Here is a 24210-nt window from a genome sequence, read left to right as displayed (position 1 = left end):
GAAATTATGAATTTAATATTTTTAGAACATTTGTCGTGAAGCCGACCGAAAACGTGAAGACATGAAATGGCTTGTACAAACATTGGATATGCTTTCGAATCACTGTTCTGATAATGAAGCTCAAGAAGAACAGGTTAAATTAGAAAATCTGATTTCAAGATATAAAAATCTCATACCCACTATTGAAATTACTATGATTAAGACTGAAACCTACACTAGATGTTACACATACAGACGAGAAGTACATGAAGTTATTTGTATATTAGAAAATGCTCAGAAACATGCAATGGTTGAACCTGAACCTCAATCACTTCAGCAAGTTGAACAATTAGTGCTTGAGCAGCAAGCAACTGTCCAGAAACTAGATAGGCAGAGGCCTTCAGTTATGTCCATGTTGCAACGTGGAAAAGAACTGATTAAAGATGCAAATGCTCCAGCCTTTGTTAGAGAAGATGTCAGGAATCTTGAATCTGGATGGAATGTTGCTTATGAATCGAATACTGACCGCCTACATAAGCTATGTGATACACAAAAAGTTTGGTCTAATTACGAATATCAGAAAGAAGAATTGCTCTCTGATATAGATAAAATTGAAAATTTTGTTGCGCATCCTGGTTTAGAGCTCGGTGTCTCTAGCATAAACCGTGAATTGCAGGAAACGCATGCTGTTCACGCTGATATAGAAAAAGCTAAAGCAGAAAGATTACCGCAGTTGCAACAAGCCTATGTAGAATTGCAATCTCTTACAGCTAATAAGCCAAAACCAGTCATAGAAAAAGATTTAGAAACAATTGAACATAAGCTAGATAGAGTACAAGATGAAGTGCAGACAAAGGTAATACACCTTGAAAAGTTTAACGTAGAGTGGACTAAAATTGAGCGTAAACTCGACGATGTCCGTGATTGGATTAAAAAAGAGAGTCCGGCTTTAATATCACAAATTCAATCTGAAACTATAACGCCCGAAGAAAGAGTAGAAAAATCTCAAGTGTTACAAAAAGTTATCGCCGAAAAAATGGATATCATCCGAAATGTCGCCGAACAAGGAACTAAACTAGCTGTTGAAAATAGAGTTCAAGATTCCAACAGACTCAAAGGTGACATTGCTTTACTAGAAAAAATGATGGCTGATCTACAACGATGCACTGAACAACAAACGAAAGTGGTAGAGCACGATCTTGCTAGCTGGCAAAAATATCAAAAAGGAGTCGCAGAAATTAAACCATGGATTGAAGAAGCTGAACTGAAGTTGGGGAGCCTTCCCAAACCAACAACATTGCCAGAAGCACAGCAATTGCAGCAGCAGTCTAGAGCATTAGTGACCGACTGTGACAAACAATTGATGAACCTACAGATATTGTCCAGTGTTAGCCATCAACTCTCAGGCAAAACGAGTGCTCCTGATGAAGTGGATGCAATACATTCTAGATGGGCTATTGTCCATGACCTAGCAGACCAATGGAATAGTAAATTAGAAAAACTAACAGCCCAATGGGACATTTTTGAAAAGGAAGCAGAAAAAATTGAAGTATGGCTAGATAATGGGGAAAAGCTGATAAATAGTCGAAATGTTAATGTTGAAACACCGCAAGTAGAAAAACTTGATCGAGAATTAAACAAATTGAAGTCTTTTGGAAATGAAATTTCACAACAACAAGCTAAAATAATAGCGTTATCTCAAGCATGCGATAATATTTGTCATAGTGTACAACCAGAAGGTGCTAATTTATTGAAAAATAAGGTAAATGACATTAAACAGCGAACAAACAACCTAGCGGAAACTGTAAGATCAAGGATAAACGAGTTGTCTGATAAAATAATTGTTAAACAAGAGTTCCTTACAAAATTGCATAACTTCGACAACTGGATAACTGATATCAGAAGAAAAACCGAAAGCTATGATCAAATAAGTTCCGACAGAGTTGAGCCGACTCTTCAGTCAATGCATGTTTTACTTCAGGAACATGCAGGGAAAGCACTGGAATTCACTGATATTTATAATGAAGTTAAGAATATGACACTCGCATCTCATCCAGAAGAAATGCGTTCCCTAAATGACACATATTCGAACATTGCAGATAACTATCAAATGATTGAAAGTTCTATTCAACAAAACAAAACCATTCTTCAAAAATGGTCCGATTTATTGAACTGGTATGAAGACAATAAGCAACAATTGAACCACATACAGTATCAAATTGATGGACCAAAATTAACACCGGAGAGCTACGAAGTTCTTCGTCAAGAACTTGTTAATATACTAACTAAAGTACCAGAGAAAAAGACGAACGTTGCATTGTTGGACGGTCCTTCAAAGATAAAAGTAACTGATCAAAACACAGGAAGACTTATTTCACCGTCTAGCTTGGTGAAAGAAATCGAAACAAAGGCTGAAACTTTGCTAAACCAGACTATTTCAAAAAGAGACCTGGTTCAAAAAGTTGGCGCTCGCTGGGACAAGTTTAACGTACAGCATAAAGCTTTGTCGGATATTCTGCAAAATATTCAGAGTTCCCTTAATGACATGTCTCAGAAACCGGCTCCTTTAACAGATGCAACAATACAGGAGATGACTGAACAATTGGATCAGTTAGATGCAGAGTTAAAAGAAAAACAATCTGTGAGAAAGGAACTGAGAGAAGAAGGACTGCATTTAATGCGTGAAGATCAACAAAATATGGGTACCATTCAAAACGCTCTTTCCGCAGCAGACAATAGCTGGGACCAAGTGGTGAACGCCGTTCGTGATACTAAAAATAAGTGTATATTACTTTCATCAACTCTACAAGAATTAAAGAACTTTAATGTAGCTTTTGATAGGGAAATGTCTAGAGCAGAACAACTATACAATGAATGTAAAAATGCACCTAATGATTACATTCAGACGGCACAGGCATTAGAGAAAGCGAAAAAGTCGTATGAAGTGCTAAAACGCTCTAAAGGCTTGTTAGACCAGATGGATGTAATAAAGCAATCAGTGCTAAAACAATCTTCTACCCTAGGTGGTTTTGATACTTCTCCTTTAGAGGACGCTTTCCTAAATACTCAAACACACTGGGAAAAAGTAAATGATACAATTATTAAAAGAATCCAAGATTTGGACTCCCAGCTGTTAGTCTGGCGACAAATTGATGACGTCAAAAATCAAGTAGTACAATGGCTTAGTGAAACCGGTCAGAATCTCGGTAATGCTTGTGATAACCTAGAAATAAGGTTTGGACAAAATCACCTTATGAAATACAAAGAAGAACTCCCATTATATTTAGGGTTGAAAGGCAGTATAATTACTAAATGTGAACAGATTACAAATCTTAATAAGAGTATACCTGCGGCACAAGTATCGTCAATTGTTGAATATTTAGATAATGAATTTGATGCTCTAAAATCCTTGGCGGACAATTTAGAAAGTGCTGTAACATCCCTCGAATCAAAGGAAAATAAATTTAAAGATACTATTAAACGTCTTTCAGATAAGGTAAGCAATGTACGTGATGATATTATAAAATGTGATGATATGTCCGGTGATAATAGTAAAATATTGGATCGTTTGAAAAAATGCCAGTTATGTAAAGCTGACCTTCAAAATTTGAATGACGAGATAGATAACTTATCGCAAAACGTATCTGAAATGAATGCTAATTATCCTGGATTCTACGAGTCCTTGGTACCAAAAGAACTTAGTAATCTTCAGAAGAGATTTGAAAGCGTCATGGCACACGCAAATAAAACTGAAACAACGCTTCTTACTTTCTTACAAAAATCATTCACGGATAAACTTAGCATGTTTAACAGAAATTTAAAGATATTGGATGATAAAACAAGATGGTGCATGCCGGATGTTAATAATGATAAATACAACCTTGAGGTAAAAAGCGCCGCATTACTCGAAGTCGGGACGGGAATAGAAGAATGCCACAAAAAAATTAAGGAATTAAAAGAGGCTTGTGAAACTTTAAGAATTGTAGCCGAACCAGCTAGTGCCCAGGAAGCTGCCGTGCAAACAGAAAAAGCACAGAAAAACTTGGATGTATTGTCGTCGAATTATGACGAGATAAAAAATAGATTGCAAGAAAATATTGATGCGTGGCAAGATTATGAGACATTATTAGAACGGGTTTCAGAATGGCTACGAGAAAAAGAAAACCAAGTTCGTTTGGAAGCAGCTAATCTGAGCGACTTAAATGATATTGACAATAAAATTATTCAACTTGAAGGTTTGCAAAACGAGATTAAAAACTACAGTAGTGAAATAAACAGGCTTTCAGAAATTGGAGAAAGTGTGCTTTCAAAAAATCCTGATTCTAGAGTTACACAATACATTAATCATTTAGCGAATAGATATCAAACTGTAGACAGGTTTATAGATAACCACATTAAACGTTTAAGCGACTTAAAGAAAAATAAAGAAAAGTACGAGAAAACAACGAGCGATTTCAAAAATTGGTTACAAGAAGCCAATACTAAAATAGTTGATTTAGCTGCTCTGAGCAAACATTCTAAACCATCAATGGCTGACTTAGAACAGGTTAAAAAACTTAATGAAAACAAAGAATTAGGCCAAAGGTTGCTCAATAGTGCTATTGAAACTGGTGAATCGTTATTTAGTGGCATAACACCAGAAGGGCGGGAAAGAGTCAGAAATGAGTTGCGAACATTGCGTGATTTGTTTGAAGATTCTGTAGATTCCCTAAATAACGTAATCAAGGATATTGAAACTACTCTTAATAAGAGATCGTCCTTTGACGATACTTTTAACCAAGTGCAAAAGTGGATAACCGACAAAGAAAATGAATTGGGAGAATTTAAGTTGTCTCCTACTTTACCAGACAAAAAAGCTCAATTACATGCAAATAAAATACTGAATCAAGAAGTAGAATTGCACCAATCTATGCTAACACAACTTACAGAAAAGATAAAATTAATGCCCGATGACGAAGCTGAAAAAAGTCTTAGTAACGTTATAGATAAATATTCAAATATGTCAACTGCAATACAAAATAGAATAAAATCATATGAAAGTCACGTCTCTGATCATGAAAAATATGTTCAAATGTTTGAAGAAACGCGCGATACCATTAACCATATTGTAGCTGAAAATAGTATGTTGCACTATGGCGTTGTCACGCAAAAAGATGATATTGACAATAAGCTAGCTGTAATAGAAAAAGTTTCGGCCAAATCACTAGGATTAAAACAAGGTTTAGATAATCTTAAACATCAATTGCATAAAGTTTTAGAATCTACCAGTCCCAATGGTCACCCTGTATTAATAAGTGAATTTGAACAATTAAAAGCAACTTGGGATCAATTTGAAAATCAATGTCTAGACCAAGATAAGAGACTTAAAGAAACTTTGGAGCAGTGGAATAATAGTCAAAAAACGCTGGATGAATTAGAAGAATGGCTTAAGATTAAAGAAAATTTAGTAAGAGATCAAAGCTTAAAAAGTACTCTGGAAGCGAAAGTAGCACATTTGGAGCGATTAAAAGAAATACAAAATGAATTAACTGCCAAATCGACGAGTTTCAATGCTTTATCTGATACTCAAAATATAACAAATGAGACAGAAATAACAAACAAAACTTCAAAATTGGCTACTAGATTCCATACGTTGAACAACTTAGTAAACGAACTCATATCAAAGTATGAAGTAGTTGTTTCCGAACATAGAACGTTTGAAAATGAATATAACGACATGGAAAATTGGCTTGGTGGGATGCTTGGTGAATTACAAGATTTAAATGAAATTGTCGGAGATTATGCTGTTCTGCAAGAGAAGCAAAATAAAGCTAAAGAACTCTATGAAACCAGAAACAAGAAAACACCTATTTTTGAAGATTTCCTTAGTCTTGGAGAAAAACTGTATGCACATACAAGTCCCGACGGCAGAGAAGTAATTCGTCAGAAAATACGTAAAGTAAGATCGTTGTGGGATAGTTTCGGTGACAGTTTTCAGGAAACTGTTAATAAGTTGGATCAATGTTTACTCCAATTTTCCGATTTTTCTTTGGCTCAGGAACAGCTAACAAAATGGTTAAAGGACGTAGAACGTGCCATGCAAAAACACACAGAACTTAAGGCATCGTTAGAAGAAAAAAAGGCACAATTACAAAATCATAAAATTATGCACCAAGAAATTATGACTCACCAACAGCTTGTAGAATCTGTTTGTGACAAAGCACAGCAATTAGTTGATCAAACTCATGATGCATCTTTGAATGTGTATTTACAATCTATAAAGCAGTTATTCCAAAATATAGTTACTAAATCTCAAAACCTTCAAGAGAATTTAGAAGAATGTGTCAAGAGACACGAAGATCTAAGTCGACTGGTCCAACAATATAAGGAATGGATAAGCGGCCAATCAGAAAAGTTATTGGATATTGAAAATGCTACTGGTGAAAAGCCTGAAATTATTCGAAAATTACAGTCTGCTTTAGCATTAAAAGACATTGAAAAAGTTGGTTCCAATAAATTAGATGAAATAAGAGCTGTATTTACAATTGTAAGTAAAAGTACATCTGAGGCTGGAAATATTTTGATAAAGACAGAAATTGATAATTTACAACAACAATTACGTAATGCTGTTCAGAGCATTGACACGTCAGAACAAAAGTTAAAGCAGACGTTAATTGTTTGGAATACCTTTGAAACATCGATTGATAATTTGACTGAGTGGCTAAAAGACATGGAATCCAAATGTCGTGATCAGGCTCTTTGTTCTACTTTACAAGAAAAAGAAGACCAGCTTCAACGATATGTCGACCTACGTAACGCTATTCACACGAAAGAAAAGGAAATTGACAGCTTCGTTGATGAATCTCACAGCCTTATACAATTAAGTGGAGTTGAAAGACTTAAGCCACTTGTAACACAAGTCAATAGTCGCTATCAGCAATTGCATCTAATATCAAAAGAAATTGTAACACATTGGTCCGAACTTGTTGGTGATCATAAGAAATTTAACCAATTGCAAAGTGAGTTTGATTTATGGCTGAGACCACTAGAAGAACAGTTATCGAAAATGATCGAAGACAAACTAAGTATTGAAAATAAAGGAAATAAGCTGCAAGTTTTCTTACTAGAAAAAGACAATGGTGAACATAAAATGAGCATATTGGCAACTGCTGGCGATAAAGTACTGCCAGAAACAGCAGCTTCAGGCCGAGAAAATATTCGCGCTGATATAAGATCACTCAGGGAGAGGTGGGATAAATTCAATGATAGTATTTCATTACAGCAAAAAGAATATGAATCACAAACATTGCAGTGGTCTAGTTATCAGGATGTTTTGCAACAAACTTTGTCTTGGTTAGATGAAAAAGAAAAAGTCGTAGAGAATGAAGAAAAGGCCAAACTTAATTCTGCTCAAGAAATTAAAAGTAAAATATTAAAAAACAAAACATTATTGCAAGAAATATCTTCCCATAAAAGAGTAATAGAAACGGTTACCGATAAAGCAAAAACTGTAGCAGCCAGTATTCAATCAAATAAAAAAGATACTGATGAAACAACATCTATTATTAAATCTATTTGGGACAGGTATAATGCACTCACTAGTAGACTAACTTCTATCATCGACAATCATGAAAGTTCTTACGAAATATATCAACAATTTACTGATCAACAAAAATCTTTACAAGATTATCAAAAGAATTTATGGGATAGGTTACATCTCTTATCAGACTTTACCGGTAATAAAGCCGCATTACAAAATAAATTGACGAAAATTCAAGAACTGTTGGATGCCATTCCAGCTGGTAATAACAAACTTAAAATACTATCAGATTTGATCGAAAGCCATTCAGATAAACTATCTCCTCGTGGTAAAGAAGCCATGTTCCGGGAACTTGGCTTACTTAAAGCTGATTTAGAGAAGTTCACGACCACTGTCCATGATGTAAAACGTGGTATAGAAGCTAAAATACAGCAATGGATAGAGTTTGACAATGCCAATGATCGTCTTCAGCACTGGCTCAGTGATACCGAAATGAGCCTTAAAACTTATACACCTAAAGCAACATTGGAAGAGAAAATAGATCAACTCAATAAATATCAGGTATGTAATATTTATTTTGACATTTACTTGTGTGTATAGATTAAAATACATTATAATGATCAGCCCGGTATACCACGTCTAAACTTATGAAGAAATCTATAAAAATGCGGGGTGTCATATCCTAGTCAAGGTTGTGATGTTTGACTAAGAAAAAAAGAAGTAGAAATATTACAATAAAATATGTTCTTTTCTGGCCCTGAACTTTGAATTGCTTTTATTGAGTGGGATGTTAAGATGAAGGCATCTTCAAATTCCACAATTAACATTTTTTCAGTCTGTATAATTCTCAGATAAGTACTTGCTTCTATAAAATCGTATTATTTATTTGGCACGTTTTAAACAGGATTTGAGTAGGACGATTGATAATCACGAGTCTGATTTGAATGCAGTGATTAATTTGGGCGAAGCATTGGAACAAGTAAGGGACAATAGACAAAATTTATTACCAAAACACAGTAGAACTTAATTATTCTAATTTTCCGTAGATTGATCCCTAATATCACATAATAATTCAATTATAACTTAGCGCTCTTTTAGTCTGACTTCCTTTATTGTTAAAAACTAAATCAGTCCAATAACATATTTTTTACTTAAGAGATCATTCATCTCTGTTAAATTGTGATGAAAGGAAACAGTGTTTGGTTCAAATGGAATGATTTATTTTTTATAAATAGGGCGGTATGTCTTGGGCATACCTACTAATAATAATGATTCATTATCTTTGTCGGAAAAGGTGTAAAATGGTGTAATTGTTACTAATCGAATTATTTAGTCAAAGTTGATAATAAAATGGTGTAGGCCGCAAATAATAATAGTATCTAATTGGTTGTCATCTATGATACTAATTACTTTTACATTCCATTAAAGCGGTTTCTTAAAGTTTTTATATTTATATTATTTCAGGCTATTTCAGCTAACTTGAAAAAGGCAGAAAATGACGTTGACAAAGTTACAGACGAATTTAGTGACCTTATAGAAAATTGTCATGACACTAGGATCACTATGAATTTACAGCAAATGACATCTCGATTCCAATCTGTGCATTCGACGGCTAATGAGTTAGTGAAAAAATGTCAACAAGCAGTAAATGACCACAATGCGTATCAGGAGAAAAATAGGCAATGTATTGATTGGATTACAACAGCTCAACATAAGTTTGATGAATGCCAGAAGAATTTGTCTAATACTCCAGAGGGAATAGCCGCTAAGCGAGAAAGCCTTAATGATCTATTAAGTCAACGACGAAACGCTACACTTCTTGTTAACAATACTTTTGAACTGGGAGAGAAGTTATATCCTTCTACTTCACCTGATGGAAAAGAGATAATTGAGCAACAACTTCAAGATGTACAACATGCTGTTGATAATCTGTATGAGAATATTACAAAGGCTGAACGTAATCTGGATTCTGAGCTAAATAAATGGTCTTCGTTCGAAGATAATCTTAAGACAGTACAAGACTGGCTAGCTCTTGCCGAGAAAAATTTACCTAAAGAAATTGAACTTAAGGCAACCTTAGATGAAAAAAGAAGCCAATTAAATGTCTACCGAGAATTTTTACAAGATGCTCTGTCTCATCAACAAGATATTGCCGAACTCGAAATGCGTGCTCAAAGTCTACCTGACGTGACTGAAGACATCAAGAAAAACATCAATCAGTTGAAGTATAGACAAGAAACTATACTTAAAAGAGCTAAATCATTTGTAGAACAATATGAAGCTATTGTTAATAATCACCAACAATACTCTAAAGCAGTTATGGATTTGCAAGAGTGGGTTGAGGCTACCCATAATACTGCTCAGCTCTGGGGAGACGTTAACTTAGAAAGAGTGGCTTTAAGCAGTAATTGCGAGAAGCTAAAGTCGTTGCAATTAAGTTTACCGGAAGAGAAAAACCGCATTGATAAAATACGAAGTATTGGCGAAAAAGTATTACCAGGAACAATCAGCGGTGGCCAAACCAACATTAGAAATCAAATTGATGCATCTCACCAAGAATGGGAAGGATTGGTGTCCTTCATTAATAAAACAATAGAATCAATAGAAAATAAGATTCAACAATGGAATGAATATGAGAATATGAAAGACCAATGTTTAGCTTGGATAAGAAACACAGACAATCAAATTCATGGTGTCGACTTAAAGGCAACTCTTCCAGAAAAACAAGAGCAATACAACAAGTTCCAAGAGTTGCAAGGAGAGGTGCGCGCTAAAGAATTAGAAATTGACAATATTACTGAAAGAGCACAGCATTTGTATACCGGAATGTTAGGACCTCGAGGTTCTCAAATATCTGACTTAACTGTTAAATACCAAATGTTATGCCAAAAAGTAAAGGATTTAACCAACAGATGGCAGCAATATGTAAAAACACACCAAGAATTTGCAAGCAATGTGACAGAGTGTTCACAATGGATCGAAGAACTCAGAGATAAGCTAGATTTTTGTTCCGATCTCAGTTCATGTTCCCAAGACGATCTAGAAACAAAGTTGGTACTTATTCAAAACTTACTACTAACCAAAGACGAGGGCTATACTAAAGTTCAATCTTTAGTAGAATTAGCTCAAAATGTTCTGGCTAATACCGCACCAACTGGTCACGATTCTATCAATAATGCATTAGTAGCTTTACAAGAACAATGGTCAGCTCTTTTGTCACGCATGATTGACACCAAAAATATGTTAGATGACTCCGTTACAAAATGGGCTGGATTCTTGGAACAAATACAGCTTCTAGAAAAAAGTAACACTTGGTTAGAAAATAGCCTTGCAGAATTAACTCCGTTTGCAGGTTCCATGACCGATAAAAGGGCACAGCTCGAAAAACTAAAAGAAGTTGAAGAAAAAGCTCGTTGTGACCGTTTAGAGGTAGATAGCCTCAAAGCTAAAGCATCCGAAATGTTAGCTAGTGGTCAGCAAAATCACGCCGCCTCCAAAGCTCAAGAAACCTTGAATAAGTTTGATTCCCTTTATGATAAAGTGAAAAAATTACTTGCTGATAGAGAGGAACAATACAAAGATCACAGATTGTATAAAGAAGCCCACGATGAACTTATTCAGTGGCTTGGAAGAGCGAGAGAAAAGGTTCCATCATTAAAATCCAAACCCCTTAGTGATAAATTGGCTATAGAAAATTCTGTAGCGCCTCTTGATGCCCTGATTAACAAGCAAGCTCAGGGAGAGCTTCTTTTAGAACATTTGCAACACACTGGGGAAGTTCTTCTTGCAAGTACATCTCCAGAGGGCCAGGTGGTTATTAAAAACGAAATGAAAGCTTTAAAAGAAAGCTTTGATCAGCTCTTTAATGAAATTAAGCAACAAAAGAATCAGCTCGAGGATATTGTGAATCAATGGAGAGATTACAAAGATGAGTATGAAAGGTTATCTGATTGGTTACAGCAAAAAGAAATTCTTATTAAAAACCATAAAGTAGCACTGTTGGGGACTGCCAAAGAAAAAGGTGGTCAAGTTAATGAAGTGAAAGAGATTGTTGATCAGTTAAGCAAAGGAAAAGTAGACTTTGACAATTTCAATGATTCTTCTGCTGGATTGCTTTCATCTCATTTAGACACTTATGTCAATAATCAACTTAGACATTTAAACTCCAGATACCAAGTATTGCTTAACATGGGTAATGATGTCCTTAAAAAAGTCGAAAACAACTATGAACAACATCAAGCTTATGATGATAATTATGCTAAGACTAAAAAGTGGATTGATGATGCCTGGGAAGTCACCCGCATTGGAAGTGAGGCAGGTAGCAACAGTAGTAAAGAAGCATTACAAAAACGCTTAGAACAAATCGAAGATTTGCTCAAACGTCGCGAAGAAGGTCAAAACTTGGTCCACGCGACAATAAACAGTGGAGAAAAAGTATTGAGAAACACTAGGTCAGACGGAAAAGATAAAATCAACACAGAAATTAAAGAATTGCAAAATGAATGGGACCGTCTAGTTAAGAAAATGACTACAGCTAAAGTTCATCTCGAAACTGCACTTTTGCAATGGGCTGATTACAGTTCAAGCTATTCACAGCTTCAACAATGGATATCTGATAGAGAGGCGAAATTGCAAGAGGTTTGCGAACAGAAAGTAGCGAAATCTAAAAAGGGACAAGATCGCCTTGCCGGTCTCACGACAGGCCTGAGCTTAGGCGAAAGAAAAGCTACCCTTCGTCAAACAAACAATATTGTTCAGGATATCGTTTCGTTTGAGCCCATGATTCAGTCTGTTACATCTAAGGCTTCAGAATTAATGCAACAAGCTCCTGCGTCTGAAATTACCAGTAAATACGAGACATTATCGAAACAGGCGAAGGATTTGTACGAAAAGCAAAAAGAAACTGTAGAGCAACATCAAGCGTTTATCGATTCCGGCACAGACTTTGTCCAGTGGATTAGAGCTGCAAAAGAGAGGTTAGGGAAGTGCTCCGATGCGACAGGAGATAAAGAGTCTCTTAGCAGCAAGATTTCGCAACTGAAGGTTTTGGAAAGTGAATTACCAGAAGGACAAGCGAAACTGCAAAAAGCCTTAGAGCAAGGGGAGATATCTTGTGGGCTCGCTGATGAAGAAGACAGAGAAGACATTGAAGAAGAAGTGGCTCTTTTGCAAGAGGAGTACGATACATATGTGTAAGTTAATAATGTCTTTTTCGTTTATTATAATATACTCGCACGTACTTTATAATATTACTTTTAAACCTAAGTAGTAATATTATATTTTTTTTTTTTTTATATTGCAGCGAACAGCTAAACAGCACCAAGGCCCTAATTGAAGGTGGCATCGTTAAGTGGACTGAGTACGAAGAACATTACAAGGAAGCCCTGGAGTGGTTGTCGAAGACTGAAAAATTAGTTCAATCCTTTAATAAACTTCAAAACAACCTCGAGCAAAAGAAAATCGTGCTGGAGGAGTTCCAAGTTAGTAGAAACATTTCATCAAAATATAAAAACATTTGAAAAAGTTATCTTTGCTACTTTGATATTGAATTGTTTCAAATTTGTTCTTGGTTTAGTCTGTATACTTAAAATGGACAATATAACTAAAATGAAGCAATAATAAGTAAAATTATAGATTATGAGTAGTCATTTAATCCATAATATGGATTTCTCTGATTTTCTCCTTTACAGAATATAAAGTTATAAATATTTGTAGATTGTTTTATTCATTTACAATGATAAATGTGTATTTATAGGGTCATTTACAAACTTTATTCGACTGGCAAGCCGAATTAGATAAGCTTAACATGCGAGCGCAGACCTTGTTAGAAACCTGCGCAGACACAAGAATATCAAACGGCATAACTCAGCTAACTACGAAGTATAACGCGATACTATCTTTAGCCAAAGAGGTCATGAAGCGATTGGAGCTTCACTACCAGGTAAAATTATGTAGTGATATATGTTTATCTTGGTTAATTTTTTTTATTTCATACCTTGTCTTGGAGTTTTGTTTTTAAACATATACCTTATATTTATTTATTTGAAATCCAATATTAAAAGAAAAGATAATTTATACGGTCCAATTCATAATCATATCGTGGGTCGACTATCAAATAGACCTTCAGGATTTCTTAAGATAGACGTTTATGATAAAACTGTTGGATGTATATATAAAACTGGGTATGGATATAACATTAAATTAACCGTATACGCATTATTTATTTTTGTGCATTTAATTTTATTTATGTTTAATTTTGTTTTTGCATGCTGGATGTAAATAGCCAAATATGTATGTAATTTTTTATTGCATTGTATAGCCAAGTATACAAATTTGTTAGGTTCAATGTACCATAGTTGACAGCTTATTTTTTAACAGGAACACCAACAACATAACGCTCTCTACGGAGAATGCCAAGACTGGCTCGACAGAACTCGAGAAAAACTAAACCAATGCGCCGAAATTCCCAACACTCTTCAAGAAGTTAACCACAAACTTAACACCGTAAAACTATTACGTCAATCCTTAGAACAAGGACAAAATAAACTAAGATATTTACTAGAACTTAAGGAAAAAGTAATAATGAACACCGAACAAACGGGCGCAGCTAAAATACAAGAAGATACTGACAATTTGAAACAAGAGTTTGATAAACTTATTGCTGACTTGCAAGATGTTCGTAATAAGCTTACAAACAGAGCTTCTCAATTCGATGATATTACCAAGGTGAGTGATTGTGTAAAAAAATACAATTAATTTCACATTCAAAAAACTTAATGTCTTCCTATAACATCTTTAAACTACGAGTTTTAACTCTTTAATATGCTGATATTAAAACTTTTGATATTCTAGGTACACAAAGTTTTAGTTGAATGGTTGGATGATATTGATCAGAAAATCCAATCAGATGATTCTTTACTTAACGATCTCTCAGAGAAAAAGGCTAAACTAGAAAAATTCAAGACATTTAACAGGGACATTGATTCTCACAAAGATCTGGTCAATAAATTGAATGAAAAATTACAAGAAGATTCTTCGTTAAAGACAAAAGATTTCGAGGATACTCTCCAAAGATATGACGATATAAAGAAAACTGTTGACGACATGATTCTTGTAAGTATAATGTTTGGTGAAACCTAGATGTTTTTTCAAGAAAATCTAATCCATACTTTATATTTAGTTGACTTCGTTTATATGATCATTATGTTTTCATTTCTTCTTTTTAGAAACTCGAAGACTACGTCAATTCACATATTCAATATAAAGAATCTTATGACAACTTCTATGATTGGATTCGAAACTGCAAAATCGAGATCCAACAGTCTGCCGATTCACACGGTGAAAAAGCAGAAGTACAGAAAAAACAGAAGAACGTGAATAAAATAATTGGTTCCTTACCTAAGGGCAAAGCCTTACTGGACAAAGCGGTGGCTTTGAGCGAAGCTGTTCTTGAAACTACTGGAAATGAAGGCAAAGATAACATTAACCAAGATATTAAACAACTAAAAATTGAATGGGAAAACTTACAACAAATTTGTAGAGATACAAAGAAACTTCTAGAGAAATGTCTGTCTACGTGGTCCGACTTCATAGAAACATCTGAGAAAATGACCAAGTGGGTCAAAGAGTTTGATTCAAAACTAAACGCTGTACAAAAAGTTGATAAAATTACTCCAGAATATTTGGAAAAATGTCGCGTAAGTATATTTTTATCTAGCTACTGTCAATATTAATGTAACAATAATAGCATATTACTAATAAAGTCTTATTGTTTCCCTGTATATTATGTAATACATAGGTTTTTTTATATAAATAAAACTTCTTAACGCTGTATTTGTATTCGACAGGATTTGTTAGCTCAAGCATTAGCGAACAAACATGTGTTAGAAGAACTTAATGATAGATGTGAAAATCTGATGGAACTTAGTGCATGCGCATGGGTGCGTGATAAAACAGTTAATTTACAAACTGAGTACACCTCTCTCTTAACCAAAATACAAAGCTTAGTTTCCAATGGAGAAAAGAATCTGTCAGACCACACAGAGTTTATCAAGGCTAAAGAAGATTTGCAACAATGGTTGGAGACAGCCCACGGCACTGTGCACGATTCAATTGGAGTAGGAGATATTGACACTACTAAAGACAAACTTGAGACTATAAAACTTGTTAGCAATAGAATGACCGAGGGACATCACTTATTAGTCGTTTTACAGGAAGCGTTTAAGAAAGCACTAAATAACACTCCACCCGAAGAACAGGACGCACTTAGAAATGACGTCAAAGTTCTACAAGAAAGCTGGGATCAACTTAAAATAGATTTGAATTCTATAACAGCCCAGCTTAAAGCAGCCATTGGCAAATGGGAGGACTTTGAGGAATCGAAAAATAAAATGAACCAATGGATCAAAGATACAGAACAGAACTTAGACAAAGTTCCTCCGACAGGTGGAGAATTGGGTGAAATGAAGACACTTCTCGAGAAATACAAGCACATTGAAGATGAAATAGACAATAAAACGCCGGAATTGCAACGTATCAAATGTGAGGCCAACGAATTGAGCAGTTGGGCAAGAAAACCGGCCGTGAAAGAGGCGGTTGTAGATATAGAAAAGAAATGCGCTGCTCTTAGAGCGAAATGCGCTGCAAAGAAAACGGAACTAGAATCTGAAATCAAAGACTACAACCATTACCACCAATCCTTACAAGACACAGAAAAATGGTTACTGCAAATATCTTTCCAATTGATGGCACACAATTCTCTTTACATATCGAACAGAGAACAGACTGAAGAACAATTAGCTCAACATGCGGTGCTACTTGATGACATCCAGAAGTATCAATCCACTTTGGATGATTTGGAAGCCCTGGGTCGTGCTCAAATTGAGAGATATGAAGCTACAGCACCGTCCATCAGAGACACTGTTGGAAAACAGTTGAAGAATGTAAACGACAGTCACAAGAGCTTATTGGCCACTGCTCTTCAAATCGAAAGACGTCTGAGAGAGGGATTGGCTAAATTTAAGGAGTACGAAGATACACTAGAAAGCATATTGAACAATTTGGATGAATGTGAACCAGCCATTACAGAGTTAGACGTGCCAGTGGATGGACTAGCTCACGGCCGAGATTTGCTTGAGAAAGCCAGGGTAAGTGACTTGCAGAAAACTTTTTAAAATGTGTTACATCCATTATACGTTAATTTTTACCATTTTTTTAAGTATTATAAATACTTGAAATGTGCTTGATCAAGAGGTCAAAAAAACAATATTTTGCATTTAAACGTTTTCCACCTATTTTGAAAAATGTCTACCTCAACGGCTATGGGCGGCTTATTAAATTTGACAATATAATTCTAATCATGCCCAGGGACTTCACAACCGTCTCCAAACGGAAAAAAGCCGTTTATCAGCAGCCGTGGCGGCCTGTTCTGCTGCGGCAGCATCTGTTTCACGCCCATCTTCTCCGGCTGACAGTGCCCCATTGCCAATCCCTCCGCGAGAGTTACACGTCAGAGCCCGACTGGAAGATCTTATTGATCAGGTAATGCGAGCAACTGCCAATGTCCTAGCTGCAGATCTTTTGTCTTTGCCTTGATCCATAGAGATAGATTGAGCCTTCCTGTATTATTTTATTAGGATATAAATAATTTACTGATAAATCTCCTTTATGTAGAGGAGATTGCCATTACGAATGCTCAATCCGTTCACTATCATTTGATGTGCTTGTATTTTGACGTGAATACTACTGTTGGAATGATTTTCTCATTAACTATTTTGTTCATAAAATGTAATTTCAGTAACAAAATAATATAAAAGAAATTTCAGATGAAATTATATTAAAAACTATTTTTTACCATACTTCAAACTAACTTATAAGATTGCCAGGTCCGAAAAAGAACAGAACCAACGAGTTGTTATCAGAGTAAGGAAATTGTACATAGTTAATGTTTATTAATTTGGTAGATAGTTAAAAGTAGTTAGGATGAAGCAAAGGCTTTCGTTGGCTATGTATTTTTTGCACCTGGTATAGCGGGCATATTATCAAAATTAAATGTAGGTTTATAGTCATGTATTTTAAAGGTGTTTTTTACCAAGTCAAAAAGTGATAAAATGTTCGCTTAAATATTATTTAACCTTGTTGAATTAACCCAAAATTAACAATACACTAGCACAGTTCCCATCGTAGTGTAAACCACTTGTGGTACCACCACACACTACAAGGTACTTAGTATCATTTAAAAATTGATTCTTAATAAAAGTATTATATATTCATTAGTGAATAATCACGTTTAATCAATTTTTTAATGGTTTAAGGACTTTGTAATCACTAACCAGCACTGTTTGTTGTGACGCATGGTTTGTCTTTAGAAACATATAAGTGAAGTGGGCAGCGCCCGCGTCGATGCTTTACTAAAGAATGTCGAAGCACCCGAGTTCAACGAGAAATTGGACACGTTAGAGAATAGGGTAAGGCTCTGTTTTATCGCAAAGTGTAATTTCAGATTGTAAATATTTTAGTTTTTTTTGCACAAGCACATATAAACTCGTTTAAGAATCGATATTTACTTTAATTTTAAATATAGGTACAAAGTCATCTAGAAACTCTCCGAGATGCAGTTCAAGAAATGGAAGAGGCGATGAAACAAGTTCTTGAGATTCAAGATTGGATAAATGTTCACAAAGCTTTAGCCAATGATTGGCTCTCAAATCCATCAAAACTCCGCCCCGAAGCAGCTAAACAAGATATGGCTGCGATGAATGATGCTCTAGCATCATTGACCGAGAAGAAGAATCGATTACTAACTGAAATTCAAACTGAAGGTATGTTACAACATACAATTTAGGAAATACTATTAAAGACTTGAGAATTATTTTTGAATTGTTTTTATTATTTCAGGCCTTGAAGATGAAATCAATCTAGAAGAAGAGTTAGCTGATTTAGAACAGACAATTTTGAAATCTATTGAAAGGGAAAAGAGCAACCAAGCAGTTATTGACAACTTCCGTCACAAATGTCAGGAGATCCACGACTGGTTTGACGCTGTACTCAAGAAAATGTGCTTGGCCGATAAGGGCTCCGGTTTGCCATGCCCACAGAAACTCAATGCTTTGAAAGAACTTTCACTACAGTTTGATCGGGATGGCAAAGAGAAAGTAGAAAACATAAAGACAATAGGAACCCAAGTTATTAATATTGTTAGTAATTTAGAATCTCAACAAGTGGAAGAACAGGTATGTAAACATTTCTGAGATCGCAAATAGTAGTAAGTAAGCAAGTAGACTTTCTTTCTAAACAGAGCATTTTCATTTTTCATTTTTGTTTTAGATGAAATCTGTCGAAAGAAGATACAACGACATAGGTAAACGTATTCAACGTAAACTACAAATGCTCGAGATAACTTACAAAGCTATAGATGGTACTAAGAGTGAAGTGGCTGCACAAAATGAATGGCTTCAAAAAGCTATTGATACTGTACAACATCCTGAACCGCTGGGCTTTGAAAGTAAGGCTGTAAAGGATCGCCAGAAAAAAATGGCTACTCTTCTTAAAGATGCAGACAGTAAAAAGACAGCCATAGACTCTCTTGAGAAAAAGATCAGCAATATTCAATCTGAATTAGAACCGTCAGAGCAAATGCAGTTAGAATCGGAACTAGCTGAATTAGCTTCTAAACAAAAGCAGCTAGCATCTTTGATTAAGCAAGAAATAGAGCGACTAGCTGGGTGTAATGAAATCAGAAAGAAATTAGAGAATGATATGGAGAAAGCAAAGAATTGGCTCAAAGCTAAGTTAGCTGAAGTTAAGAAACTAGGTGGCTCCATTCCTTTAGAAGCCGCAAAAATTGAAAAAGAAATAACAATTCACAAGAAGCACCAAACGGAGCTCGCTGATTTCCAAAACGATACTTTAAGTGAAGTTATCCGACAGGGCAACGCCGTATCTAAAGACTGCTCGAATGAAAGTAGAGCTAAACTTCAAGCAATGTTAGAAGATCTTAACAAAATGTACACAACCGCCAAGGTTGACATAGACGAGAAGCTCGCTGCTTTAAATAAATTATTGCAAAATAGAAATGAATTTGAAGCTGACGTTGCGAAGATTCAAAGCTGGTTGAATGAAGCTGAAGTTGCGGCTACACCGGAACTGAGAACTACAAGCCTTCAAATACTAGAGGAGCAATTAGTAAAGTTTGAAAAACTCAGTAATGAAGCTGATGACGTTGAAAAGAATATCAATAAGATAAAAGATAAATCCAAAGATATTATGGATTCTTTATCGGACTCCAATAAGTTACAACTTAAAGAACAGGTGAACATCCTCTCTGATAGATTTGCTAGAATTAACGCTATTATTCACGACAAAAAGAACATTCTATTAAAACACATCAAAGAATATAAGGACGCTGCTGCCAAGATTGCAGCAGCCCTTGAATTCCTTAACGAGATTCAAAACAAACTCAAGATGTTGAACAAACCAATAGGAAGTAAAGTGGAAGATGTTCAACCAATCATTCAAGCATATGAAACAATTCTGGACGACTTAAAGAAAAACAAAGCTATGCTAAATGAGCTGCAAGGAGGAAATTTGCATGATTTACAGGACATCCTTACTAAACAAGAGGATTTGATGAGTACAATTGAAGACCAAATATCGAAACTCAAACAACTCTTATTATTGCGTGAGCAGTTCTTTGCACTTGTGAAGGAAATTGAAGAATTTATTACCAAATACACAGAATTGACATCCGAAATAGAAAAATCAAATGACTCTCTAGAAGACAAGATTAAACGATATGACGATATCATTCTTAAAATCCAAGGCTGTGAGGCGTTGTTAGCGACTGCCACTGATAAAGGTCAACAAATCGCCGCTGAAGGCACTGTAATAGATAGAAACAATATTACTGAATTATTGCAGTCCCTGAAGCAACAGTTGTTGACATTAAGACGCACAGTTGAATCTAAGAGGCAGGAACACGAAAGAGCTGCGGCAGAACACAAAAAACTTGCAGCAGACCTCTCGGACATATTACAATGGCTACACGACAATGAAGCAGTCGTTCTTTCAAGGCCACTACTAAATAGAGACGTGGCCAGTGTCGATAAGAAACTGGTCGAACACGCTGCCTTAGCAAAGAACGTGCAATCTTACTTAGATAAATTTACAAACATCACAGATGCCATCAAAAATGACGATGGTGTACCCGGAAGCCTACTCGAAATGGTATCTGATGGCAACTCATTGAAAACATCTCTCCCTGCCGAATTGGCAAACCGTGAAAAGCATCTTCAAGACAACAAGAAATACAGACAGCAATACATACAAATGGTCGAGAAATTAAACATTTGGGTAAACGAAGCGAATATCCGTCTCGGAATGGGTAAAAATGGGACCGACTTTGAGAACATTGAAGCTGATTTAGAAGAGCACAAATCGTTCTTCAATACATCGGAGCCTGAAATGAAGGACTTGGTTGGCAAACGAATGCAGGACATAGTAGACAAAATATGGTCTTCTCTAACACCGTCTGAACAGGAAGAGCTATCGAAAGAACACCAGAAGAATACACAGCTTCTAAAGAATACGTTGAATTCGGCGAAGTCACGTCAAGCTCAATTAGAGCAAGACTTGGAGATATGGAAGGACTTCTGCCAGCTCGTAGAGAAGATAAAGGCAATTCTGGATAAGAATGAGATTCCTGATGAATCTGTGACTAGTGTGGACGCGTTGCGGCTGCACCTCGAGAAGCTGAACCACGCCAAGTCTGACTTAGAGGTAAGTCATGCTCCTAATTAGATTGTATATATAAGCAACGAATATGATTTTGTAAACATTTTTTTGTTTACATAACTTGTAACTTCGAACTATCGCGTGGGAGACTGCCACATGTATTTGACGGATACTTATTTAATATTATGATGATACTCCTGTAGTGTTGCCTTATTAATGACATATATGTATGTTTGGTATTAGCAAAACTTGCATTTGCTTTGAAATTTAATTATATATTTGTACGTTATAAACTTTTATTATATAACGCTCTGATGAAATCCGCGAAACACCGTAAATCGACGAGTTATAATTTCTTAATCTTTTCTTCGTGTTTTTTTTGGACACGTTTTACGTAATACCTAAAAATACGAGCTCCTTCCTGGAGACATGGCCGCATACGTACGTCTTGGTTGAAAAACCTTAGACAATGGTTTGGACAACGCACCAAGTCATTGTTCAGAACATCCAAAATCAAATAGCCGCGATGATCGCTAACCTTCGCAAGGAGGTGGCACTATAAGAAGAATTTATTTTATATCTGGTCGATAAAACTCGCCACTTTTTCGATTATACAGTTCTACGTACTGTATTGTATAATTTATAATAAACCGTATTGAAATCGATCGATCGCCAATCACGCTTCGACATTAAAGGAGCATATAAATTAGTTTCAAGAATATGCAAATTAGAATTACGTCACTTAACATAATCGCGATTCGTAGTTAAAATCGAGGTGATTTTATATAAACACTGTTTGTCACAGTTTAACGTTTTAAACTAATTATTAATCCATCGCTTCCACCCGCGGCTTCAAGAGGAGTTCTTCCATTCTGTGTAGATCTTTTACGATCTCTTAAACAATAATTCGTCTACTTCATAATGAAAATATACGCATAAAGAAATCGCAGTATTTTTTTGTAAAAAACTTCGGTTATGTACATTAGGATGTAAGGATTTGGAAATAGTTTCACTACTTTAAATAATTAAATTTAAATTGTTTAACGTTTCTTCTCATGCAAAATGTCGCGTCATATCGTATACTTTACATAAATAATGTATTTACTTAATTAGTAGGGGCGCCGCTCCTACTAATTGCATTTTATATATCCGAAAACTTATTTGGCGCTAATGGAATTATATAATCGAGCACTGTCTCTGATTAGCAACATTAAGTGTCATTAGTTTGACGTCAGGGAAACATGTTATATTATGTGATATAAAAAATCCCAGCTTTAATTTCTGGCCTTATCTTCATAATATTTCGGAAGTAAATCTTGCCTTAGGCATGTAGCATTCTCAGGGTGTAATCGATTCAGTATTTGAGTGTATTAATTACTCTTTATGAGCATATACGTGTATATGGCCAATTTCTGTAAAATTGTTATAACAAGAGTGATACAACTACAAACAATCAATCAAAATTCATTTATTCAAATTAGATGCCTCTTATGAATGTCAAAAACGTTTACAAAATTCGCGAAAAAGCAAAACTACGCCATCCGTTCGCAAAACTACCTTGTTCTGAGAAGAACGGGCAAGAAACTCAGCAAGTTTTACCCTCCCTCTACATAACAATCATTCAAAGGAAAATGTCATAAACAGTACGCAATCCTTAATAAATAGGGAATTTTAAAGCACAAAAAGAAACATTTTATTATCTAAATATATACTTTATTACCGATGAAATTCAAATACAGATTTCGCTACGCAAACGGTATTTTGAGTTGAATGCACTTGCCGCTTATGGTTCAAGTTTATGCATTACCGGCGGCCACCCATTTCCTATTTATTTAGTTTCTAAAATTATTATTCTTGCGGAATACGGAACTGTTTCATTGTCTTAGTAATAAAAATAACTTTAATTTATGGGTATAATAGGTATAAGCACCAATCTTTTTCGTAATGGGGGTTTCAAAGTAACATAAGTCAATTTTAGGTTATATTTTTTACTAAAGTTCGAATTGTATGACATTTGTGGGTTTATATGTAACGTATACAAATTACTCTGAAGTCAAACTTTTAACATTACATTTAAATAATCAATGGTTACCAACTTTGAATACTAGATTCTAAAAGCGTCACTTTGTAGGTCGATAACATTGTATTTTTTTTTAAACACGTCAAATTGATAACCGGTATGGTTATTTAAAGTCAGTTAAAAAGAACCTACTATTTATCATTTAAATACCGTTCGGGTCTGGGCCCTAGATATGTTTCGTGATAATTTGTTTTGTCTAATAACCACGTCAACTTAATGTAATGAGTCTAATACAGTTTCCACACGATATTTTCTTTCACTATACGAACTAGTATTAAATACTGAAGGCTTTTCTTTTTTTGGCGGCATTGAGTTATTTTACGTAAAAGTAGTTTAATCTATACATTATAAAGAGTTGTATGTAAGTATGTTTGTAACGAATTGGCTCAAAAACTACTGTTTGTTACTAAACGATTTTAAAAATTCTGTCACCATTCGAATACTACATAATCGTTGAACCAAATTGGTTAAATAAAATTACAAAAAAAGGACACTACAAAAATTATAACAATGTTACTCAAGTTGAAAAAAAGCCTTTATATCTTTCAACGAATCTCTTGCGAAAACTGTTGATGATGGAACAAAAAATATATTAATATCTACAAAAAAAATCACCGGTGCGAACCGATTTCAGAACGCGTTTCAGTTGTTATTCAATCTTCTTTAAAATGTCACATCTTGTCCAGACATCGGTCAGTAATACAATTATCAAAAGCCAGCCTGAATTATATTGAATTCACATCACGACCCTTGATCGCTCTTAAGGCGACGTACAGCGTCTATATTTCGTAAAATATATGGCTATTTTATTTAACCCACAACTGCGTAAAGAACTTTTATATTAGTAAGTTAAATTAATAGCTAATTTGCACCGAAACTTATCCCCTTTATAAATACATAA

The 24210-nt window shown here is 35.1% G+C and overlaps 1 protein-coding gene across 7 annotated transcripts in view; it reads left to right on the top strand.

Moving 5' to 3' along the window:
• Window positions 1–24210, top strand: part of LOC110996083 (nesprin-1) — a 142446-nt gene that overhangs the window by 61575 nt on the left and 56661 nt on the right. For 5 of the 7 annotated variants that reach the window (XM_045629721.1, XM_045629718.1, XM_045629719.1 and 2 more), the window contains 14 exons: window positions 26–8059; window positions 8403–8477; window positions 8963–12690; window positions 12801–12978; window positions 13254–13439; window positions 13877–14224; window positions 14351–14611; window positions 14725–15195; window positions 15346–16644; window positions 16865–17038; window positions 17866–17964; window positions 18081–18318; window positions 18395–18729; window positions 18824–21274. In XM_045629721.1, the coding sequence (XP_045485677.1) occupies window positions 26–8059; window positions 8403–8477; window positions 8963–12690; window positions 12801–12978; window positions 13254–13439; window positions 13877–14224; window positions 14351–14611; window positions 14725–15195; window positions 15346–16644; window positions 16865–17038; window positions 17866–17964; window positions 18081–18318; window positions 18395–18729; window positions 18824–21274 (17877 nt within the window). The remainder of the gene's footprint in view (window positions 1–25; window positions 8060–8402; window positions 8478–8962; window positions 12691–12800; window positions 12979–13253; window positions 13440–13876; window positions 14225–14350; window positions 14612–14724; window positions 15196–15345; window positions 16645–16864; window positions 17039–17865; window positions 17965–18080; window positions 18319–18394; window positions 18730–18823; window positions 21275–24210) is intronic. The other 2 variants (XM_022263595.2, XM_045629720.1) reach the window with 2 other exon arrangements.

The sequence above is a fragment of the Pieris rapae genome, chromosome 10 (assembly GCF_905147795.1).
Source record: "Pieris rapae chromosome 10, ilPieRapa1.1, whole genome shotgun sequence".
In the NCBI taxonomy this organism is placed as follows: domain Eukaryota; kingdom Metazoa; phylum Arthropoda; class Insecta; order Lepidoptera; family Pieridae; genus Pieris; species Pieris rapae.
The sequence above is the reverse complement of the archived record's forward strand: the minus strand, read 5'-3'. Positions and strand labels throughout refer to the sequence as shown.